At 42.8% G+C, this 26,530-nt stretch overlaps 1 protein-coding gene across 1 annotated transcript; it reads left to right on the plus strand.

Moving 5' to 3' along the window:
- Positions 1-1,913: 1,913 nt before the first annotated feature.
- On the plus strand, positions 1,914-10,128 carry LOC127321968 (protein CHROMATIN REMODELING 35). Its single transcript, XM_051350918.1, has 6 exons — positions 1,914-2,134; positions 4,289-4,893; positions 5,408-5,953; positions 6,697-6,864; positions 7,150-8,958; positions 9,671-10,128. The coding sequence occupies exons 1-5, from the start codon at positions 2,095-2,097 to the stop codon at positions 8,914-8,916; spliced, it is 3,126 nt and encodes a 1,041-aa protein (XP_051206878.1). The 5' UTR covers positions 1,914-2,094; the 3' UTR covers positions 8,917-8,958; positions 9,671-10,128.
- Positions 10,129-26,530: the final 16,402 nt, after the last annotated feature.

Raw genomic sequence — 26,530 nt, forward strand, 5'->3', positions numbered from 1 at the left:
GCATAGGCCCCCAAAATTTTGGGGCCCAAATCCTGGCCTAATCACATAGCAGCGATGCATCTCCAAAACTATCAACCAGCCCAGGCCTACATCTCCCATCCCACATGCATGAGTTACTCAACCCGAGACCTTGCCCTAAAACCTAGTGTCACCCTAGTTTGTGTCACCGCCGCCACACCCCAATATAGTGCATCGAGTACTCTCAACTCATACCCTCATACCACCGGAACAACCTAGACGTCGTGATTCCATCCAGATTGATTTATTCCTATCAACCACAACCTTCAAAGTTCTACATCCGCCAAAGCTTGGTTCAAATCTACATCAAGTCATTTCGTCGCGATCGGTAAGAACAAGAGAAGTTGCTTGCACCTACCTCCTCCACTATATCTTCTTTAACTTCTAGATTTGTTTTTTTACCAATTACTCATGTTGGCCGAACATTCTCTTGTCCATGCGGACCACTGCCGACATAGCCATTCGCCGATCACTCGATCAACCCTGCTTTCTTTCCCTATGTTGCCACCCGCCTACCCTGATTGTCGATAAGATTGGTCTAACCCCACTTTCCCTGTTTCACAGCTGCCCCGCTCACCCTTACGGCCAAACACGAGGACACAACCATCCTCCCTTATTTAATTTTGCTTTAGTGATACCTCAGTTTCTGGGTGCGGGGCAAAATGGCGTGCCCTGTGTTTTCCAATCCCAAAAGTACAACCTTGAATATTAATCGAAGATATAAAGGTAAATAAGGAAAATACTAAACTCTTATTCTTTCCAAAGGTTTACCCCAATGCTTCATTAGCACAATTTTTTCGAATATTCTATTCTATTGTTACAGTTTTAATGAATGATGGACCGTGTTAGGAAACAGATCATGTGAAACACTACATGTTGATACTTTTATAGATATAGTGTTTTAAAACTTTTAAACATACAAATCCACCAAGGCCAATCGTTGTCGAAGACGGCCCCGTTTCGATGCTTCGAAATCCACCAGGTCGTGAGCATGATCAACAACGATGTTATTTTGCGCATCTGCCGAAGGGTTGATCGCTGCACTAGCGACCGCTATTCCGCGAAGTCACCTCAACTGGGAGGGGGGGTCCGGCTGTAGATCAAATCCAATGACAAGATGTCATGCCAAATTTTCTTGGAGAAAGGGCAGCCCGTAAGGATATGCACCATAGTCGCTTTTGATTGGTCACACAGCGGGTCTCTTGACGGATGTGGAAGACCACAGCTCACCCGTTCAACACCTGTCCTAACATGCAAACTAGCAAATACAATCGCCCCTGTTATAGCAGGATCTGGAGGTGTCCTGGCCGTTAGGCGTCCACCGCCAGACGAGGTCGTCTGGCACACCCGTGAGTTGCACTCCTCGGAGACGGGTTCACATCTGAACATATTGCCAATGAAAAAGTGGGCTTAGATCCTTCAAGATTTCAATCCAAACTTCGGTCATCCAACACCTGTTGCACCGTGCGGCGCTTTCAGGGACGTCATTTGGTGAGCGTGAATAAGCCCGAAAACTACAAACAAAAGCTAAAATCTTTTATTGTGAGCTAGAACATTTCACCCTCAAAAAACCTCCCCTAACTAATCCATATTCTTCTTTCTTATAAGAAAAAAATGGTTGCTGCTCACTATTTTTACCCATAAAAAGTTATCTCAAAAAGGATAATCACAGCTGATTCATAACTAGCCAGCCACTGAAAGCCATTTGTTGTACTACCTCTCACCATAAATAGATGTTAAAAGTTTGGCTAAATTTAAATGTATCTAAACACTCTTTGGCGTATAGATACATTCAAATTTAAATAAATTTTTAATATCTTTTTACGGACGGAGGGAGTACTACATTTATTTTCCATTGGACCTTTTCACCTCCAAAGTTAGCATCTCACCAATGCCAGCCTACCCGTCTTCCAGCTGACGCTCCTCCGATCGCCACGTCAGTGACCCACTCGCGCGAGAAGCGAGGCGACAAGGGACCGAAGCGGAGGCTCCTACACGAACCCATCGGTCCGACAATAACGCCGCTTCTCCAGTCCTCTCCTCCCTCGAAAAAACCACAGCCCGCGGCTGCCAGCCATGGCCACCGCCGGCGAAGATCCCCCAGGGACACTCTCTGGTGAGCAACCACCTCTTCCACTCATGATCCTCCTCTACCTTCGATGTGATACCCTGGTGGCTCTGGCTGCTCTGGCGGTTGTTCCTTCCGGTATCGCGTTTGGGTTTGTGAAGGGTGCAAAGGTCTTGGATTGGGATTTGTGGCGGTTTTGGATTCTAGGTTTTGTCGGGGTTTGATTGGGGGAGATTACTTCCATTTTTGGAGGGTTTTAGGGCCTCTTTGATCCGCAAAAAGGGCAAAGTATAGAAACAAAAGCCTGCGAGTTGGATATCATGGCGTGTTTACAGGAATTGTGAACACACAGGAACATGTCGTAGGAATAAGCTGAAAAGGCTGTTTCGTTGCACCACAGAAAATGTACATCTACTTTCTTCAGGCATGAGGAGCTTTTGTCAGTCATTTTTTTCATTGGCGATGGGTTGCGGTAAATATTTGGGAAGAGCTGGCGTTATTGTTCTTTTTCTTTCTGTAAGACCATTTTATTTGACACCAATGCTTTGGCTTTGCTTGACACTCTTCAAATTGATAATATATATGTGTGCGCATCAATCGATGCAGAGGCTAGGGGTTATCCCTCTTTTCGAAGAAAAAAAGACAGGGACATTTCCAAGAGGGTTGGCTTAATGGGAATTTCCTCGGCCAAGGGTTTAACTGCATGGTTTGTGGCGCTGGTATTTGTAAGCTCAGTGCCAAAATGGCCAGGTTTGGTTAAACTGTTGGATAGGGTTACTTTGCTCCGAGTTTAGACAAAGGGTCAGATTTGTAAAAAAAAACTTCGATTTATGTAGTATTAGTTAGTACCTGTGAGCATGGATATCTGGATTCAGTAGTTTGGGCTTTACATGTCTTGACCAAATACAGACGTGCCAAAGTTTAGAAATGGCAGGCCATGGCTCATGGAGTCCAGAGATAAAATAGATTTAGGTGATTTACGCATCTATTGCACCCTGCTCATCTTTCATGACATATACGTGGCATCCACCTTATTTGATCTTTTCTTATTCTGCCAAACAATAGAGAAGGCTTTATATGGAGTACTGAATTCATGATGACATTCCGGTTTACCATTTGAGTTCATTTTTACTCATATACGGATGGTGTTGTTTGAGCATGAGGTAGGGTGACAATTGGCAATTTTTGTCGCCTTTTCTGCAAGTAGCATTATAAGCCTGTATCGCGACCTGAACATGCTATTTTTGGACTTGTTTTGTTTAGCTTGAGAGCTAGAGTGAGGAGAGATGTTGATTGCCACTAAATCTATCCATTTGAGATTGAAATTTAAGGTATTTGCGGCCCTCACCCTGCTTTGGTTATACCACCTTTGTAATTTCTTCATCCATATGGTGGATTGCTCGGTTTTGTTGCTTCACTTTTTTTTCTCTTTCCATGTAATTTGCTCTGTTTTATCAAAAAATGGAACTTGTGGTGTCAATGCCCTATTTGGTATGTCATGCCATATTTTACTAGTTTAGAAAATATTAATTCTACTTTTTTGTCTTGCAATTATTATTTTCGCAAAAACTCAAAAAGATTTGCATTTCGATTCATTGATAGAAAAATAAGTTGTATTTACAAGTCCGAAGAGTAGACCAACACCCATGCCATACAACTCAACCCAAGAAACCTAGTCTAAGGGAGTGGTTGACGTGGCCCTCACGCTTCCGCATCCGCCCATGATCTCGCCTTGACTTGGATCGTGTCGACTTTGATGTCTTGTCATTATTTCACTAGTTTGGAAAGTAGTTATTCTACTTAATTGTCTTGTCATATGGATGATGTGTGGTTCATCTCGCCATGGAGTGTGGGCTAGATAGCCTAAGTTCGATCCTCAGCTCTACCTTAACGACATAGGTATCTAGTTTGTACTATGCGTCACTCTAGTAGTAAACCTATGAGTGACGAAAACCGGTGCCTATTTTTTCGTCGATTATTATGCTTCCTAATTGAGTGGTTGGCTACTGCATATTGGTCATTGTATTTTATGGGGACTTTTAAAGTTGTCCAACTGAAACTGTATGCTTAAAATTATAAATGTGACATATATTGTCTTTGTCATGGACATTAGAATGTCAGCATAAGTGCTACTTTGATTTCTGATTCAAATTTATTTTATCCTCTCTAGTGTGATTAGTGATCAATAACCTGTCTCTGTAGGCTTGTATTACAGCAGAAAAATCAAGGCTCCTGACCCCGTGAGTGGTCTTTCACTTCCTACTGCGAATACGGGTCGCAGTTTGGGATGTGGCAGTGTTACCAAGGACTCTGGAAGTTCGTATGCTCGGAAGGTCCAAGTGATGAATATCATTTCTACTCTGTGTGATCCCACTCCGAGTTACCTAGCGAGTGCTGAAACTAAGTTGATCAATGGCTCTATCGAGCAAACTGAACAGAAGAAGGAAGTAATAATAATTCTTGATTCGGATGATGAAGATGAAAGCACAGCAGGGTACCAACAGCTGACTCCTGAGAATGAAGAAAAGGTGACACCTGAGAAAAAACAACAGTTGACACCTGAGAAAAGCAAACAACTGATACAATCAGAATGGACTGGTACTCTCACCACATGTGCGGCAACAAAAGGAATTGACGAAGTAATTGAAACCACGCTTGGTCGAGACCAAAACAGTCGAATTGCTCCATATGGTCAAAGTGCAGCTTTAATGACTCGGTATCCTTGGTCCAGCTATCAACCATCAGCTCATTTTGAGAGAGTTATATTGCACGAAAGACCTGAAGAGGAACGTAAACAAGATCTGGCTGTATGTACTTCTTCACTGCTTGCAATTGTTTTACTGAACTTCAAATTTTACACACTCTACTATCTTTTCCTACATGCATGAACTGAAACTTCACAATAAAAAGGCTGTGTGCATTGATCGATGCGGAGGCCGGGGCTATGTTCCCCTTTTCGATTTTTTTTTTTTGCATGAATTAAAAAACTAGTATTTCGTATCAAACCCTGCACTGCACGTCGGTATCTCTAAAGGGCACCGTGAATCTGTGATCTTTGTTTTCAGTGTTTCTTAGTATTCATCCATCTAATTGCTTAATGCATCTTACATTCAAAAATACCCCTTTATCTTGTACTGAATAATGGGGTATGAAATGGTTAGTATTCATCCATCTAATTTCTTAATGCATCTTACATTCACAAATAATCCTTTCTCTTGTACTGAATAATGGGGTATTAAATGGTCGATATTTGTTGAATCCATTCCAATTCAAAGTTGAAAGTTCTCATCATCTAGCCATAACTCTTGCTGCTCAATGTAGGCTGCTAGCCATGCGGAGAGGATAGCAGAAACAAAAAAAAATCTTTCTCTTCCTAAGGAGAGAGAACAACGGAAATTGGACCTAAGCTCCCACGTAGATGGAAATGCTGAAACTGTGCCAAGAAAACGAAAAAATGAAGCAAATCCAGCAGTACTTGATTTTCCTTCAGAAACTCACAGTCCTGTGGAGAGAAAACAACAGAAATCAGACCTAAGCTCGCAGGTAGATGGAGATGCTGAAACTGTGCCAAGGAAAAGAAGAAATGAAGCAAATGCAGCAGTACTTGATTTGCCTTCAGAAACTTACAGCCCTGTGGAGAGAAAACTACAGAAATTGCACCTAAGCTCCCAGGTCCAGGTAGATGGAGATGCTGAAATTTTGCCAAGAAAAAATGAAGCAAATCCAGCAGTACTTGATTTGCCTTCAGAAACTTACAGCTCTGTGGAGGAGGATGAGCCCATGGAGGAAGAGGATAAACCAGAAAGGGAAAGTGATGGTCTGGAGGATTTTTGGAACGACTTCTCACTGGCTATCGAAAGCTCTAAGGTACAAATTGTAATCATATAGACTTACGATTTTTGTTGCTGCAGAATTTTGAAATCTATTATTTTGTAAGTTAACTGTTGTGCATATACATGCTCCATGCGTTACTTTATCTCAAGATTGAATTGCTTCGCACAAGGCCGCACCTCACACCCAATGATGAAACTAAGTTTACATCACCCGCCTGTGCAAGTTGTTTTAATGACCAGCATTGCACACGTGGATGCCCCTGTCATGTCCAAGCTGTTTAGCTGGCCGGTATTGGGCATGTGTGCAACGCTGGTAAAAAAAACAGCTTGGATTGTTCTAATAAATATAGTGTATCTTCTTACTACCTCCATCCCAAAGCTTAAGGCTTTATCGAAAAAATTATTTTTAGAAAGCCAAACTATGTCAAGTTTGACTAAGTTTTTACCAAAAATCATTAACATGCAAAATACAAAATCAATATCATTAGATAGATAATGAAATATGTTTTCGTATGATATCTACAAAATATTATATTTGTTGATAGAATCTTCTAAAAGTTTGGTCAAACTTTACTTGGTTTGACATTTCAAGAAAAATATAAGCTTTAAGCTTTTTGATGGAGGTAGTATCTGCTACGGTAGAGGCCGAAGGGAATATATTTGTCGTTTAAACATCAGATATCTATCAAAGAGAAAATTGCATACTTTATTTTCAGTTTAATTGTTACTTTTGATTTGTGTTTTCCATAATTATTTACTTATTTATTTATTGACCAGCTTGACACACTTGAAGAGGTAGCCAGTGAGAAAGAAGTGACTAAACAAGAGGTGGACACCGACTGCAATCATGACATACGGATTCATGAAGATCTGGGCCATGTATGTCGTGTCTGCGGTATGATTGTGAGGAGGGCTGACACAATCATTGATTATCAGTGGAAAAAGGTCTGTTATTTGTTTAACTCATGTGATGCTTCCATAACTCCGAGCTCGTTTAGCAGCCAACAATTTTTTATATGCATTTAATTTTAATTTGGGGAAGTTCTTACTTAGTATCCTTTATAGCAATTATGTGGCTTTGGAGAGCTGGGCAACATTAAGCAAGACCTGTGTTTAGTAACAAATATGGAACTTCAGCATGCATCATATTTCCAATGTTTTACATGGTAATCATGAAATTCAAATGTATGATTGGAAAATTCAAACGATATAATGTTTACCTTATATCAGGCATCAAGGTCAAGATCATATTTCTGTGAAACGCGTTCGAAGGATGCTGATGAGATAGCCATTGGTGATGTTAGAGTCGCTGACGAACTCACTGTATTAGACATTGCCATCCATCCAAGGCATGCAAAGCACATGAGACCACATCAGTTGGCAGGTTTCCACTTTCTGGTTAAGAATTTAGTCTCTGAGAAACCAGGAGGTTGCATCCTAGCTCATGCCCCTGGTTCGGGGAAAACATTTATGCTGATAAGTTTCATTCAGAGCTTCCTCGCAAAGTATCCTTCTGCAAGGCCCCTTGTTATACTTCCTAAAGGCATATTAGGTACATGGAAGAGGGAATTTCAACGGTGGCAAGTGGAGGACATACCACTGTATGATTTCTATTCTGTCAAGGCTGACAAGAGAGCAGACCAGTTGGAAATCCTCAACTCTTGGCAAGCCAAAATGAGCATCCTATTTCTTGGATACACGCAGTTCTCGCAGATAATTTGTAGTGATGGGGGTGGCACCGTTGCAGCTGCATGCCGGGACATGTTGCTTATGGTCCCTAACCTACTGATAATGGATGAGGGTCACACACCTAGGAATCGGGAGACTAATGTGCTAGAATCCCTGAGCAGAGTACAAACTCCCCGTAAGGTGATCCTATCTGGTACACTTTTCCAGAATCATGTCAGAGAAGTGTTCAACATCTTGAACCTTGTACGGCCACAGTTTCTCAAGATGGAACGTTCTCGTCCGATCGTTAGACGTATAATGTGTCAAGTGGCAATGTCAGGTAGCAGGATTTCAAAAGCGGTTGCTGGCAATGTATTCACCGAGTCAGTAGAAGAGACCCTGCTGAATGATGATAACTTTGTGAGAAAAGCACACGTCATTAGAAGTCTCAGAGAACTAACCAAAGACGTGCTTCACTACTATAAGGGTGACATCTTAGAAGAACTACCTGGCCTAGTAGACTTCAGTGTCTTCCTGAAACTCAGTCCCAAGCAGAAACAAATCGTTCATAAGTTGGAAGCCTATGAAAATTTCAAAGGAAGCGCAGTCGGAGCTGCACTGTACATGCATCCTTGTCTGTCAGAAATTTCAGAAGTTGCTGCTGCAGATAGGGCTATCAACTCGACGGATGCCACAATTGATAGTTTGGTCCAGTATATCAATGTGACAGACGGTGTGAAGGCGAGATTTTTCACTAACATCCTGGTGCTTGCGAATTCTGCAGGAGAGAAGGTGCTTGCTTTTGGTCAGTATATACTTCCCATGAAGTTTTTGGAAAGGCTATTGGTGAAGACAAAGGGCTGGCATGTAGGCAAGGAGATCTTTGTGATCTCTGGTGATACTAGTCCAGAAGAGAGAGATCTGGCGATGGAGCAGTTTAACAACTCTGCTGATGCAAAAGTTCTGTTTGGTTCTATCAAGGCATGTGGGGAGGGTATCTCCCTTGTGGGCGCATCAAGAGTTGTGATTTTAGATGTTCACTTGAACCCGTCTGTTACCCGTCAAGCAATTGGGCGAGCCTTCAGGCCTGGACAGCACAAGAAAGTGTTTGTGTACAGGCTTGTAGCTGCTGATTCTCTAGAGGAAAATTTCCATGAAACTGCATTCAAGAAAGAAGTCATACCAAAGCTGTGGTTTGAATGGAGTGAGCAGCACTGCACGTCCGAAGAAGGCTTTAAACTGAACAATGTTGATATTGATAACTGTGAGGACGAGTTGCTGGACAACAAAACTATGCGCCAGGATATCAAGGCTTTGTATAGAAGGTGAAAGCAGGCATTGCAGATCTTCCAAGATTGTCATTGTTCTGAAGTAAGAGGCCCTCTAGAATCATTCTTCACATTACCTATTTCTTTTTTTTAATCAATTTTCTTCACATTACCTATTTCAATTTTCTTCAAGATTTTTTTTTCTCGAACACATGCCAAAGCATGCGGCATAATATATTAGAAGAAAACCGTCGAGAAGACGGGAGCATACAGGGAGTAGCAGAGCTACAAAGGAAAACAAGAAAGAAAGAAAGAAAACTGTACAGGGCTAACTTTGTTAGTCCTACGGACTTTAGGGGGGTTCTACATCGGGAGGTCTAGCGTGTAAGGGGAGCCGGCGCAGGGCTTTTGCGCCGGCTCTCATCCACAGCTTAGCTTCCTCCAGGATCGAAACGACCAGGTCCTGCCTGTTAGGTGCAGTGTTTTTGAAGACTGCATCATTCCAAGTTTTCCAGAGTCTCCACATGATTAGGATAATAATCGACTTGGCACCCTTCCGAACTGAGCTCTGTGCATTTATTCGTGGCGGTCTCAAACCAGGTGCTGAACTCGCTGTTGCAGTCTGGTATGCATGCCTGGAGGTTTAGCCTGCTACACACGTCGAACCAGATTTGCTGCGAAAAGGAGCACCTCAACAGGAGATGCGTTATGGACTCGGAGTCCATATTTCAATTTTCTTCAAGATACCTATTTCAAATTTCTTTTCATAATTTTACGACCATATTCTCCTTAATTGATAATGTTTTCTTCTGCAGGGTGTTACAGTTGCCCCATTATGGTGAAATGCCAGGTCTCCGCTTGAAGCAAGGATTTGTGCTTTTCTTGCCTATGTTTATCGAGTGACTTGCCATATCTCTGTTTGTAATCAGTTAGCAGACTACTGGTTTGTATTTTGTGGAGTTTTAAAACTGTCGACTTGTTTCAGTTAACTTGTTTGGTAGTTCTATTGGTGGTTGTAGTCTTAGTTTCTTTATTATCATATTATCAATGTTCTGGTTGTCCGTCGAAGCCTGCCAGATTGAACACAAGCTTCCTGTAACAGACCTTGGTTCTGCAACTTCCGTTTCAATGAGGTAGAGGGCCGTCTGGCTCCTTTCTAGAAAAAAACATGTTTAGCGTCTGACCTCTTTTGTAGTATGTTTTCTAGGGAACTGATCCTAGTCTCATTTCTTGATCAAGGTTTCCGGAATAAGCAATTATGTGGTTTTAACTTCCCGTGAAATGTTGGATGACACCCTTTAGCTGCACCACTCGTAGGGTAGAACTGGAACTGCCATACATCCGACACTTTTCGTCCCACGTTTGTACAACGTGAATACACACGGCTTCGATGACATCGTAGCAGTAGAGTTGTCCGACCGATGTAGAGTCATGTTGTATGCAGAGCCGCGTGTGACGATGGACACGCGCAGGTTTTTTTTCGAAATGGGGGTGAACCCCGGCCCTTCTGCATCGTGACGATGCACACGGCCCTTTATTAATATTTAGTCTAAAGAAAAATATCGTTTACAAAACACGCATCAACGAAGATCGATACAATAATCAACCATCGAAAGAAACCAGCATACTAAGACTAGAAATCAATATAGCCTCCTAGTATGACGCCAACCAGTCTGGCACAAGATATCCTGAGCGACCATCAGGAGCCGTATGCAGCCAGAAGCCATGGCATCCCGCTGCCCCTCCGGCGAAAGTAGTGCCCAGAGTTGGACCCAATGGGAGACCATATGAATAACCTGCAAAAGTTAAAAGAGGATTTTTTATTAAGGATTATATCATTTCTAACCCTCCAAATAGACCAACATAAAGCAGACACCCCAATCCAGATAAAAGCCTTAGATTGTCTATCTACTCCATTTAACCAATTACCAAACATATTAGTAATATTGGTTGGAGGTGGAAGATCATAAGTGAAAGTAACCGTACGCCATACGAGCTTAGCTAACGGACATTCAATAAACAGATGTTGAATAGTCTCCTGCTCCCCACAAAAGACACATTTTGTACACCCATTCCAATGACGTTTAGCTAAATTATCCTTAGTTAACAACACTTTATTGCTCATGAACCACATAAAATCTTAATCTTTAGCGGTATTTTCACCTTCCACAAATACTTTCTCAAGTAAGGGGTGTGATCACACATAATATCTTCATACATCGACTTGACAGAAAACAGCCCATTGACACGCGCAGGTAGGTGGCGTTGTCAGCGTTGATGGCAGAATCGACAAAGATTATGCGAAATTTTATCTGAAGATTGTTTAGCGGTCCGAGGTGAAAACTTTTGTAGCGTATGCACGAGGTACTCTCTAAGAGTATACTAGACCGGATGAGCGTTCATCTTTCGCTTAGAGGGTGTCTCGAGGTATACGATGTTTCTGGCTCCTAATTCATTCCTGAGGGATTTCTATATTTTTATAGCATAAGGTCACGTCTTTTTCTCTCAATATTGGGTGTGTAGGTGTTGCGATGTGGCTTCGAGTTTTCTGATGTATAATCTTTACCAATCTTTAATTGAATAAAGTTAATAAAAAAGTTGTATGTATCGATCAATGCAGCTAGGACTTAGTCTTTGCTTAAAACAAAACGCCGTGGCAAAGCAAAATCAGGTAGAAAGTATTTTGTCGCACATAAAATGCAGGTCTGGTATATTGCACGAGGACTAATAAGGGAAAAATAAAGCTCTGCAGAAACTATCAATAGAACACTATGTTATGAGGAAAGAAAAACTGAAATACCCCTAGAAGGCTCCATAAAGTACAGAGGGATATCATCGTGGCACAACATCGTGGCAGTGCCACTCTTCAGTATTTGACCGAAATAATAAAATTTGCTAGTATTACTGCGTGATGAATCCTACATGACCGTAGCAGAATTAAAACCTCAGTTAATGCCAAACCTCACGAATATTCCAAAATTCTTTAGACTTCTGCTTCTACCTTCTTATAGACGACCAATGGTCATCTCTAAATCGGCCGTAGCCAAATTCAAAATCCCAGTCTAACGCTAAAACCTCTCACTTACTCCAAAATACTTTGAATGTTGGCAAATTCTCCTTCTACCCTGGTACACATGATCAATGGCCATCTCTAAATCGGTGGGTGGGGGTTCATTTTTCTGTTCACCACCTCTAGAGCACCGCAAGCCTTTGAAAAAACTCCAAGCCCCTCACTCTCACCTCCAAGACCGCCCAACGGAACATCCCAAGCCCATTGTCACCTCCACGAGACCACGATCACCATACCGAAACATCCCAGCTGCACCTCTAAACCACGTACTATTCTACTGGAGCTGCTTCACCTACGCCATCGTCAACCACACCAGATCATCCCTGTCGCATCTAAAACCATATACTCATCTGGGAGTCTAGTGGTTCCGCTTATGCTATGGTCCCGTCCACCCCAGTGGAGCCACTTGTAGGATAACGTTGCATAGAAAACAAAAAATTTCCTACCGCGAACACGCAATCCAAGCCAAGATGCAATCTAGAAGACGGTAGCAACGAGGGGTTTATCGAGTCTCACCCTTGAAGAGATTCCAAAGCCTACAAGAGGAGGCTCTTGTTGCTGCGGTAGACGTTCACTTGCCGCTTGCAAAAGCGCGTAGAAGATCTTGATCACGATCGGTTCCGGCGCCACGAACGGGCAGCACCTCCGTACTCGATCACACGTTCGGTTGTTGATGAAGACGACGTCCACCTCCCGTTCCAGCGGGCAGCGGAAGTAGTAGCTCCTCTTGAATCCGACAGCACGACGGCGTGGTGTCGGTGGCGGTGGAGAACTCCGGCGGAGCTTCGCTAAAGCTACGCGGAAGATATGGAGGAGAAGGGGGCGGCTAGGGTTTGGGAGGGGGTGGCCGGCCTCAAGGGGGTGCGGCCAACTTGTGGCTTTTATGTGGTCGGCCCCCTCCCCTATGCCCCTCATTATATAGGTGGAACCCCAAGTGTTGGTATCCAAGTCTTCGAATAAGACCCGAACCAAAAACCTTCCATATGGAGGGGAAACCTAGCCAAGCTAGGACTCCCACTTGAGGTGGGAGTTCCACCTCCCATATGGGGGGGTGGCCGGCCCCCTAAGGGGGAGTCCACTTGGGACTCCTCCCCCACTAGGGTTGGCCGGCCATGGAGGTGGAGTCCCATGTGGACTCCACCTTCCTTGGTGGTTTCTTCCGGACTTTTCTAGAACCTTCTAGAACCTTCCATAGAACCTTCCGCGACATTTTAATTCACATAAAATGACATCCTATATATGAATCTTATTCTCCCACCATTCCTAACTCCTCGTGATGTCCGGGATCTCATCCGGGACTCCGAACAAATATTCAAACTCCATTCCATATTCAAGTTCTACCATTTCAACATTCAACTTTAAGTGTGTCACCCTACGGTTCGTGAACTATGCGGACATGGTTGAGTACTCACTCCGACCAATAACCAATAGCGGGATCTGGAGATCCATAATGGCTCCCACATATTCAACGATGACTTTAGTGATCGAATGAACCATTTACATACAATACCAATTCCCTTTGTCACGCGATATTTTACTTGTCCGAGGTTTGATCTTCGGTATCACTCTATACCTTTGTTCAACCTCGTCTCCTGACAAGTACTCTTTACTCGTACCGTGGTATGTGGTCTCTTATGAACTCATTCATATGCTTGCAAGACATTAGACGACATTCCACCGAGAGGGCCCAGAGTATATCTATCCGTCATCGGGATGGACAAATCCCACTGTTGATCCATATGCCTCAACTCATACTTTCCAGATACTTAATCCCACCTTTATAGCCACCCATTTACGCAGTGGTGTTTGGTGTAATCAAAGTACCTTTCCGGTATAAGTGATTTACATGATCTCATGGTCATAAGGACTAGGTAACTATGTATCGAAAGCTTATAGCAAATAACTTAATGACGAGATCTTATGCTACGCTTAATTGGGTGTGTCCATTACATCATTCATACAATGACATAACCTTGTTATTAATAACATCCAATGTTCATGATTATGAAACTAATCATCCATTAATCAACAAGCTAGTTTAAGAGGCATACTAGGGACTTCTTGTTGTCTACATATCACACATGTACTAATGTTTCGGTTAATACAATTATAGCATGATATATAAACATTTATCATAAACATAAAGATATAAATAATAACCACTTTATTATTGCCTCTAGGGCATATCTCCTTCAGTCTCCCACTTGCACTAGAGTCAATAATCTAGATTACATTGTAATATACCTAACACCCATGGCATTCTGGTGTTGGTCATGCTTTGCCCTAGGGAGAGCTTTAGTCAACGGATCTGCTACATTCAGATCAGTGTGTACTTTGCAAATCTTTACTTCTCCATCTTCGATGTACTCGCGAATCGAGTGGTAACGCAGCTTGATATGCTTCAGCCTCTTGTGTGACCTTGGCTCTTGTGCATTGGCGATGGCACCCATGTTATCACAAGAAATGATTAATGGGTCCAATGCACTAGGAACCACACCGAGCTCTACAATGAACCTCTTCATCCATACCGCTTCCGATGAAGCCTCGAAGCCGCTATGTACTCGATCTCCGTTGAAGACTTCGCCACCGTGCACCGCTTCGAGCTTGCCCAGCCATCGCAGCACCATTCAATATAAACACGTACCTGCATTGTGACTTAGAGTCATCGAGGATCAGTGTTCCAACTTGCATCGGTGTAACCACTTACAACGAGCTCTTGGTCACCTCCATAACAAAGAAACATATCCTTAGTTCTTTTCAAGTACTTCAGATATTCTTGACCGCTGTCCAGTGTTCCATTCTGGATCACTTTGATATCTGCTAGTCAAACTAACAAAGCATGTGCTATATCCGGTCTAGTACATAGCATGGCATACATGATAGATCCCATCGCCGAGGCATAGGGATTTTACTCATCCTTTCTCTTTCTTCTGCCGCAGCCGGTCCTTGAGTCTTACTCAAGACTTTGCCTGGTAACATAGGTAAGAACCCTTTCTTACTTTCGTCCATTCTAAACTTCTTTAGAATCTTGTCCAGATATGTACTCTGTGATAGCCCTATTAGGCGTCTTGATCTATCTCTATAAATCTTGATGCCTAATATATACGATGCTTCACCAAGGTCTTTCATTGAAAAACTATTATTCAAATAACCTTTAACACTGCTTAATAGTTCTATATCATTTCCGATCAATAATATGTCATCTACATATAATATCAGGAATGCTACAGAGCTCCCACTCACTTTCTTGTAAATACAGGCCTCTCCATGACACTGTATAAACCCGAAGTCTTTGATCACCTTATCAAAGCGTCGGTTCCAACTTCTCGATGCTTGCTTCAGTCCATAGATTGAACGCTGAAGTTTGCATACTTTGTCAGCATTTTTAGGATCGACAAAAGCTTTGGGTTGTACCATATACAACTCTTCCTCAATGTCTCCATTAAGGAACGCCGTTTTGACATCCATCTGCCAAATCTCATAATCGAAAAATGCAGCTATTGCTAACAAAATCCTCACAGATTTTAGCTTCGCTACAGGTGAGAAAGTCTCATCGTAGTCAACTCCTTGAATTTGTCGGAAACCCTTTGCGACAAGTCGAGCTTTATAGACAGTAATATTACCACCAGCATCTGTTTTTCTCTTGAAGATCCATTTATTTTCAACAGCCTTTCGGCTATCAGGTAAGTCTACCAAAGTCCATACTTTGTTATCATACATGGATCCCATTTCGGATTTCATGGCTTCTTGCCATTTGTTGGAATCTGGGCTCATCATCGCTTCTTCATACGTTGTGTGGTCCTCATCATTGTTATCCACAATCATGACATTTAGACAAGGATCATACCAATCAGGAGTGGTACGTTCCCTTGTCGATCTGCGAGGTTCAGTAGTTTCCTCGTTCGAAGTTTCATGATCATTATCATTAGCTTCCTCTGTTGCCGGTGTAGGCGGTACAGGTACAACTTCCGCATCGCGCTACTCTGATCAACGAGTATAGATTCATCAATCTCATCGAGTTCTACTTTTCTTCCAGTCACTTCTTTAGTGAGAAATTCTTTCTCAAGAAAGGTTCCGTTCTTAGCAACAAAGATTTTGCCTTCGGATCTGTGATAGAAAGTGTACCCTATAGTTTCCTTAGGGTATCCTATGAAGACGCATTTCTCCGCTTTGGGTTCTAGCTTGTCCGGTTGTAACTTCTTTACATAGGCTTCGCAACCCCAAACTTTCAGGAACGACAGCTTAGGTTTCTTATTAAACCATAATTCATACGGTGTCGTTTCTACGGATTTTGATGGTGCTCTATTTAAAGTGAATGCGGCTGTCTCTAATGCATAACTCCAAAATGATAACGGCAAATCAGTAAGAGACATCATAGAACGAACCATATCTAAGAGAGTTCGATTACGACGTTCGGATACACCGTTTCGTTGAGGTGTTCCCGACGGTGTCAATTGTGAAAGTATTTCGCATTTCTTTAAATGCATGCCAAACTCATAACTCAGATATTCACCTCCACGATCAGATCGTAGAAATTTGATCTTCTTGTTACGTTGATTTTCTACTTCACTTTGGAATTCCTTAAACTTCTCAAAAGTTTCGGATTTATGTTTCATGAAATAGATATACCCATATCTACTTAGATCATCTGTGAAGGTTAGAACATAACGATAACTACCGCGCGATGCTACGCTCATTGGTCCGCATACATCGGTATGTATAATTTCTAATAAGTCAGTAGCTCGCTCCATCATACCAGAAAATGGAGTCTTAGTCATTTTTCCCATTAGACATGCTTCGCATCTATCAAGTGACTCAAAGTCAAGTGATTCAAGTAATCCATCAGTATGGAGTTTCTTCATGCGTTTCACTCCAATATAACCAAGACGACAGTGCCACATATAAGTAGAATTATCATTCAATTTAATTCGTTTAGCATTTACGTTATGTATGTGCGTATCACTACTATCGAGATCTAACAGAAATAAGCCATTCTTTTGTGGTGCTCGACCATAAAAGATATTATTCATAAAAATAGAACAACCATTATTCTCAGACTTGAATGAATAACCGTCTTGCATTAAACAAGATCCAGATATAATGTTCATGCTCAACGCAGGTACATAATAACAATTATTTAGGCTTAAAACTAATCCCGAAGGTAGATGTAGAGGAAGTGTGCCGATCAAGCGATCACATTGACCTTGGATCCGTTTCCAACGCATCGTCACTTCATCTTTCAGCTTGTCGTTTATTCTTTAGTTCCTGCTTTGAGTTACAAATATGAGCAACCTAACCAAGATCAAATACCAGTGTACTAGAACGAGAACCAGTGAAATGAACATCTATAACATGTATATCAGATATACCTTCTTTCTTCTTCTTGACAAGGCCGCTCTTCAGATCAGCCGATACTTGGAGCAATTACGCCCAGTGTCCCTTCTCCTTGCGAATAGCACTCAAGATCGGGCTTAGGGCCGTTCTTAGGTTTCACAGGAGGCGTGGCAGCTTTCTTGCCACCCTTCTTGAATTTTCCCTTAGACTTGCCCTGTTTCTTGAAACTGGTGGTCTTGTTGACCATCAACACTTGGTGCTCTTTCTTGATCTCAATCTCAGCAGCTTTTAACATGCCAAAGAGTTCAGGTAACTCCTTGTTCATGTTCTGCATATTGTAGTTCATCACGAAGTTCTTGTAACTTGGTGGCAGTGATTGAAGGACACGATTAATCCCCAGTCTGTTAGGAATCACTATTCCCAAGTCACTGAGTTTCTTCGCATGCCCGGTCATGGCGAGCATGTTCTCACTAACGGAGCTGCCTTCTTCCATCATGCAGCTGAAGAATTGTTTCGATGCTTCATAGCATTCCACGGCCGCATGAGTCTCAAAAATAGCTTTCAGCTCTTTCATCAACTCATGAGGATCGTGGTGCTCAAAACGTTTTTGAAGATCGGATTCTAGACTGCATAGGATGGCACACTGAACTTGAGAGTACCGTATTTTCCGAGTCTCGTAAACAGCTTTTACTTCATCGGTTTCAGTTTCTGTAGGAGGGTCACCTAGCGGTGCATCAAGCACATATTGCAGATTTCCGCCAGAGAGGAAGATCCTCACATGACGGAACCAGTCGGTGAAGTTGCTACCGTTGCTCTTAAGTTTCTCTTTCTCTAGGAACTGATTAAAATTGATTGGGGACGCCATCTCTACAACATATATTTGCAAAAGTTTAGACTAAGTTTATGACAAATTGAGTTCAAATTTTAATTCAACATAATTAAAAACCTAAGTGAACTCCCACTCAAAACAATATCCCTCGCATTGTCTTAGTGATCACACGAACCAAATCCACTGCACCTAAACCCGATCATCACGAGAAAAGGTGTGATTTCAATGGCGAACACTCAAAGTGTTCATCATATCAACCATATGATTCATGCTCTACCTTTCGGTATCACGTGTTCCGAGACCATGTCTGTACATGCTAGGCTCGTCAAGGCCACCTTAGTATCCGCATGTGCAAAACTGTCTTGCACCCGTTGTATGTACTTATTGAATCTATCACACCCGATCATCACGAGATGCTTCAAAACGACAAGACTTGGTAACGGTGCTACTAAGGATGAACACTTTATTATCTTGAGATTTTAGTGAGGGATCATCTTATAATGCTACCGTCGCGATCTAAGCAAAATAAGATGCATAAAAGGATTAACATCACATGCAGTTCATATGTGATATGATATGGCCCTTTTGACTTTGCGCCTTTGATCTTCATCTCCAAAGCACGGACATGATCTCCATCATCTTCGGGCATGATCTCCATCATCGTCGGTGTAGAAGGCCAAGGTCAATGGCGCCGTCTTCATGATTGTCCTCCATGTAGCAACTATTACAACTACTTTGAAATACTACTCAACATGAAATTTAAAGACAACCATAAGGCTCCTGCCGGTTGCCACAATACAATAATGATCATCTCATACATATTCATCATCACATTATGGCCATATCACATCACCAAACCCTGCAAAAACAAGTTAGACGTCTCTAATTTGGTTTGCATATTTTACGTGGTTTAGGGTTTTCGAGAGAGATCTAATCTACCTACGAACATGAACCACAACGTTGATACTAATGTTTTCAATAGAAGAGTAAATTGAATCTTCACTATAGTAGGAGAGACAGACACCCGCAAAGCCTCTTATGCAATACAAGTTGCATGTCGAACGAGGAACAAGTCTCATGAACGCGGTCATGTAAAGTTAGTCCGAGCCGCTTCATCCCACTATGCCACAAAGATGCAAAGTACTCAAACTAAAGATAACAAGAGCATCAACGCCCACAAAACCATTGTGTTCTACTCGTGCAACCATCTATGCATAGACACGGCTCTGATACCACTGTAGGATAACGTTGCATAGAAAACAAAAAATTTCCTACCGCGAACACGCAATCCAAGCCAAGATGCAATCTAGAAGACGGTAGCAACGAGGGGTTTATCGAGTCTCACCCTTGAAGAGATTCCAAAGCCTACAAGAGGAGGCTCTTGTTGCTGCGGTAGACGTTCACTTGCCGCTTGCAAAAGCGCGTAGAAGATCTTGATCACGATCGGTTCCGGCGCCACGAACGGGCAGCACCTCCGTACTCGGTCACATGTTCGGTTGTTGATGAAGACGACGTCCACCTCCCGTTCCAGTGGGCAGCGGAAGTAGTAGCTCCTCTTGAATCCGACAGCACGACGGCGTGGTGTCGGTGGCGGTGGAGAACTCCGGCGGAGCTTCGTTAAAGCTACGCGGAAGATATGGAGGAGAAGGGGGCGGCTAGGGTTTGGGAGGGGGTGGCCGGCCTCAAGGGGGTGCGGCCAACTTGTGGCTTTTATGTGGCCGGCCCCCTCCCCTATGCCCCTCATTATATAGGTGGAACCCCAAGTGTTGGTATCCAAGTCTTCGAATAAGACCCGAACCAAAAACCTTCCATATGGAGGGGAAACCTAGCCAAGCTAGGACTCCCACTTGAGGTGGGAGTTCCACCTCCCATATGGGGTGGCCGGCCCCTAAGGGGGAGTCCACTTGGGACTCCTCCCCCACTAGGTTGGTCAAGCCATGGAGGTGGAGTCCCATGTGGACTCCACCTTCCTTGGTGGTTTCTTCTGGACTTTTCTAGAACCTTCTAGAACCTTCCATAGAACCTTCCGCGACATTTTAATTCACATAAAATGACATCCTATATATGAATCTTATTCTCCGGACCATTCCGGAACTCCTCGTGATGTCCGGGATCTCATCCGAGACTCCGAACAAATATTCGAACTCCATTCCATATTCAAGTTCTACCATTTCAACATCCAACTTTAAGTGTGTCACCCTACGGTTCGTGAACTATGCGGACATGGTTGAGTACTCACTCCGACCAATAACCAATAGCGGGATCTGGAGATCCATAATGGCTCCCACATATTCAACGATGACTTTAGTGATCGAATGAACCATTTACATACAATACCAATTCCCTTTGTCACACGATATTTTACTTGTCCGAGGTTTGATCTTCGGTATCACTCTATACCTTTGTTCAACCTCGTCTCCTGACAAGTACTCTTTACTCGTACCGTGGTATGTGGTCTCTTATGAACTCATTCATATGCTTGCAAGACATTAGACGACATTCCACCGAGAGGGCCCAGAGTATATCTATCCGTCATCGGGATGGACAAATCCCACTGTTGATCCATATGCCTCAACTCATACTTTCCGGATACTTAATCCCACCTTTATAGCCACCCATTTACGCAGTGGTGTTTGGTGTAATCAAAGTACCTTTCCGGTATAAGTGATTTACATGATCTCATGGTCATAAGGACTAGGTAACTATGTATCGAAAGCTTATAGCAAATAACTTAATGACGAGATCTTATGCTACGCTTAATTGGGTGTGTCCATTACATCATTCATACAATGACATAACCTTGTTATTAATAACATCCAATGTTCATGATTATGAAACTAATCATCCATTAATCAACAAGCTTGTTTAAGAGGCATACTAGGGACTTCTTGTTGTCTACATATCACACATGTACTAATGTTTCGGTTAATACAATTATAGCATGATATATAAACATTTATCATAAACATAAAGATATAAATAATAACCACTTTATTATTGCCTCTAGGGCATATCTCCTTTACCACTTCACCGACAACGTCGTCCACCGCACATGATTACCTCGCTAACTTCCTTGTCCACCGCACCGGATCTACCTCGCTAACTTCCTCGTCCACCGCACCTGATCCGCTTTGCCGACTTTGCACCAGATATGTTTCACCGACGCTCTCATCCACGAGTCCGGCAAATCGTATAGGGAACCACACCTATCCATAATCTTCGAGTCTTGTTTATCTATTGATGCATGCAATTTTTGTTTAATATTTTGGGACATTGTGTTCATGAATCGTGGGAACATTATGAGATGATATGGGAAACTCTGAAGTGGAAGGGCTGTCTCTGCAACTCCAAGTATCTGATGTAGTGGATGTCTTCAATGAATCTACTAACCCTATATGAGTTGCAGTGAGACTCCACAAAGTGCTAATATATGTCCCTTGTTTTAGCGTGATGTTCTTGGTTTAGTTGCTTGTTTGTATGAAGCATTATGTGAGATGACTGAAGAGAAAGGCTTTCCCCTCCTCTTACTCTCTAGGATACACATTCTGAAATGATCTGTAGCTTACATGAGGTACACAACCTTTATGTGCTTCATCAACTTTCTAGCTAGCCGATGTACATGATTAGCACAATGGTTCCTTTTTTTCTTCTCTGAGGCACTATCCCGTTTAGCCAATGATTAAACAATGCCCTATTCGTGAAAGTAAGGTATAAGCAACTAGAGGGGATGAATAGGGCGCTACTTAATTTTTAGTTCCTTTTCAACTTCGGGTTGACATAGAAAAAAATTCTCTAGATATGCAACTATGTGAATTTACCTATATGACAAGCAAGTAATATAACAAGTCAATAACGATACAACAAGTAAAAGATAGAAGTAACTACAATGGAGACAATGAGAGGTGAAGTTCATTCCTGTAGTTCCTTCTTTATTAAAGCAGGTACGTCTATGTTAGAGAGGTGTGGTGTCACGATGGCCAATCAACGCCACAAAGGTCTCACCCTATCCTACGGTGACCAAGCCACCAAGGCGAGCTCACGCTCCACTAAGCGGTACCCTTCAAGGTGGCAACCGAAACCTTTACACAAGTCCGGGGCAATCTCCAAAACTTAGTTGGAGCCTCCCAACAACCGACCATGAAGCTTTTACAGCACAAAAGCAAGATTTGATGGAGACTTCTTCCAACTAGGGTTCCAAAGAACCAAGAGCAACAAGATCTTCAATGGAATGGGTAGGATAGTGAAATCACTTAGTTGGACGTGTAGATCTAGGGTTCCTCCCTTGATTCCCAAGAGGACAACAAAATTGAGTGGCTAGGGAGGGAGATCTATGAGTTTTGAGCTTTGTTACAATGGAGGAGAGAGAGTGGAAGTCGCAACCTTCCTTTGGATAAGAAGGATGCCTATTATAGTACCTCCGAAGACTTTGGTCACTTAACCCGTGAGTCTCCGGGCTTTATAGTTTCAGCAACCATACTGGCCAGAGTTTCCAGCCTAAGAAAGCCTAGAAGCTTAAGGACCAGAGTCTCCGGACTAAAGACTCCGGTCTCAATCAAAGTCTCCAGACCCCCATATTGAAAGCAGGGCAGAAGCGACGCTCAGACAAGTCGATGGGGTTGGAGTCTTTTCCGAAGACTGCGGCCTATGAGGACCGGAGTCTCTAGTCTCGAGCTCCACAACATCAGTTTTATGGAGTACCTCCCCAACATTATTCCTCGCCAACCCCTCGAAACAACAACATCACTTATAGCTACACAACGTAAAAATTACATGCAGTCGTGATATTTTTATTTTTAAGGGGTCGTGCAAGTGCTTATCATAGATACGACCTAAAACACACTTAGAAAGGGAAATGCCCTTTCACTTCGGCAGTTGGAGATGCAATAGTTGTAGGCTGCATAACGTGTTATTATTGGAAAACTCCAACTAGCGCTTCTCCAACTAGAGAATGCGTTTTGGCTCCCGGGAGCATATGCTCCCGGTTTTTAAACTTTATTTTAAATGCACTTTTAAAATGTTAAAAAATTTGAACATAAAATTTAGTGGATACATCTCGAAATTCTACACGTTCACAAACAGGTTCCATAGAAAACCGACATTTTGAGTGTCATTTGTAAAAAAGACAAATTTTTCTGTAAGAAAAAGTTGTGTATGAGACGTTTTGTTTATCTTTTTCACACAAGTCATAAAAAATGTCGGTTTTTCACAAAACTTGATGTGCGCACGTAACATGTTGATATGTAAGCGAGAAATTTTCTGTTCGAATTTTTTGAACATTTCAAAATATTTTTCCGATGGCAGGAGCATATGCTCCCATGTGCCGAATTGAATTTCCGATGATCTAGTAGTATATATGAGGCACACATTGTTTAATACTAGCTCATTTCATTATGTCGGTAGTTTGTATTAGTCACACAAACACAATGGTTCAATTTCTTCTTTGTCCTTTGCTTCACCTGAACTTGCTGATGATTAAAACATTGGAATGATCAATACTAAACACATCTTATTTCATTGGTTGTTTATCTAAAATGATCATACTAGTCTATGAAGCACAAAATTGTAAAATATTCAAATACTTGTATGTCTGGGCCACATTCTATCGTGGGCTCCTAGCAATGCAAGGAGCAGTTGGAAGCTAACGCTTCTTTTGTAGGCAAGCTTGCAAAATCGTTAGAAAAAGGCCAACCTTCGAAGGAAAGGTAATCCACATTTTTACGACTTTTATTTCCTTATTGAAATAATCTTAGTTTTTCTTAGTTTTACAATAGAATACACCATGGGTGATATAGGGTTGATTTATGTATCAACCATAAAAAGATAAAAGATAACATGACTTGACTCTGCAATGTCGTGTTAATCTAAAGTCAAAATGCCAGTTGCATTGCATGTATATATCCTTGCGCTTCTCCATTGGTGATAGGTAGGACCATGTACGGATCCAATGAGTAGCAAGAGGAATAACCTACATAAAAAAGTATATTTTTTCTTGTTAAAGTATAATTATTTCTCACATTCCAAATGGTCCAAAGTAAAGCGCAAACAAAACTCGAATTTGCACTCTATGTTTTTTGACCTCACCCGCTAGACAATTACCAAAAAATAGTGATGTTCTTTGGGGGGATAATGTTAACCGACGTATACACTATGCGACATACAAAAATTTCTAACGGTCACTCAATATAAATGTTATATTGATCCATCTTGATTACAGTAACATCATTTCTACTACCATTTTAACTTATTTTGACGAAGTTATCCTTTGTCAGAAGGACATGACGTTGAATAAACTACATGAAGATGCTTACTTTCAGTGGTACTTTCATCTTCCAAAGACACTTTCTAAGAAATGCCGTATGATCATTCATAAAAAAATCAAGGTATAGTGATTTGACAGTAAAGGAATCTGATGGTGTTAACTTCCAAGAGAACGTATCAGGTTGTGTGGTTAGTTGAATAGACATCAAACGGCAACACTAAATGAGTCCATCTATCGGTTGTACCACGGGCCAGCGTATGTGTAAAACCTACATTTAGATGCTGTTGCCTGCCAAAACCCACCGACGAGCAGCGACGGGCAACACGGAGAGCCGGGAGGCTCCCAGGACTGCTAGTTGGTCCTGGTCCCTCGGGCGACGGCCCGCAATGCTCCGGCACACGTCCTAGCTGGTGCAAGGGCGTGCCACCTGACCTATACCTGGTTAGGAAGGTGATGAGTTGCTTCGATTAATTTCCTGCATGGCAGACACGTAAACATTAAATTCGAGCCTCGATCGGCTCTCAGGTTATCCTGTGAATCGGCTCAAGGAGCCGATCCACCCATGATTCGTATTGGATCTACGATAACATGATGGTCCTGCTTGATCAATACTAAGCTAAAACGATCTACGACGATTTAGGGTTTTCACCACATAACCGGAACATCCTACACGTAGTTGAGCCTGACAGATACGAAAGATAACGGAAAACCAACTCTAGCAAAGGCCTAAAAACCAACATGGAGTTGATTCCCGGAACATCTCTTCTAGGATCAGCAAACCGTACCTTGCGCACTACTGGATCATTCAACCCGTTTGCAAGGCCTAACCATATGGATATCAAACTAATCCTTGAAGCACAAGGAACAACCATAACAGATCGAATCTACTAAATAAAGACTAAGCAAGGTGCCGCCCTTACACCTAAGATAGGTGCAAGGGCAGCTAGATATCTAGGGGTAGCATAACTAAGCGAATACATCAAGAAAGTATCGATGCTAGCCCTAACATATCTATGATAACGGTGTCGCTCGCCATCAACAAGGCTTCAGCACGAGCAACACAAACAACGAATAAACAAGATGCTGCTCAGATCGCAAGATGCGATCTGGGCAGCATGGCGCTTACCTGGAAGAAACCCTCGAAACAAGGGGTGGCGATGCGCCTAGATTGGTTTGTTGTGAACGTGATCGTCCTCCTTTCTCAATAACCCTAGATACATATTTATAGTCCGTGGACTTTCTATTTTCGGAATAACCCTAACCGTGTACGAGCTAAACTCTATCTCTTAATTCTAAACCTACCATAATATACAGATACACGGGCAATCTAGCCCAAACTCTCGTACAAGGCCGATTCAGAAATATTTCACGTGCATATCCTCTAAGCCCATCTCCATTGCGGCCCACCTTCTGACTTGGTCAAAATCTGGTGATAACACATGCCCCCTGGTTTTGGTAATGATAATTCCAAAACCACTCTGTTTTTTCTTCGTCGGGTCATGTCGTGGCAGAGCAGAACCGTCACAGTATCCTTCATCATGATGCCTTGCCTTCTCAACTTCTCTGCACGATTTGACAGTTCTTTGGCACCACTTCCTCGGAAACCGCCGCAGCATTAAATTTCCACTATATCCCCTTTATTTAACCGCACCGAGCAGTTCGCCTCTTCATCCTCTTGCTCCGCACTAGCCATCGGAAAAAACCCTCTCCTCTGCCACCATGTCTTCCTCTTCCTCCTCTGCCTCATCGGGTCTTTCCTTCCAGTCCTCCTCCTCGAGCGAGCCGATGCCAGAGTACGACCAGATGGCGTTGTACGAGAAGGAGGCTCCCGAGCATTGGGACAAGAGGGAGTGGGACTTCACCGTCAGGGTGGACGACGCGCCCCTGACCATCGTCGGGTCAGACGACGACTTATCCCTGACTGACGGGGAGGACGACCTCCGGTTCCTCGTCGACGGGGAATTGGAGGCGGAGAGCGAGGACGACCTCTTCTCCTGGGCCAGCTTCACCTCCTACGACGAGGAGGAGGAAGAGGAGGACGACGACTCCTTCGACGAGTACCCGCCGGCGAAGCGCTTCCGCGCGGGATCGGATGACGACGATGACGACGAGGAGGAGGAAGAAGCCCCTGCCGAGGGCTACGGCAGTAGCGACGAGGAGCTCGCCGGCAGCAGCGCCGACGG

Source organism: Lolium perenne, chromosome 2 (genome assembly GCF_019359855.2).
Source record: "Lolium perenne isolate Kyuss_39 chromosome 2, Kyuss_2.0, whole genome shotgun sequence".
In the NCBI taxonomy this organism is placed as follows: domain Eukaryota; kingdom Viridiplantae; phylum Streptophyta; class Magnoliopsida; order Poales; family Poaceae; genus Lolium; species Lolium perenne.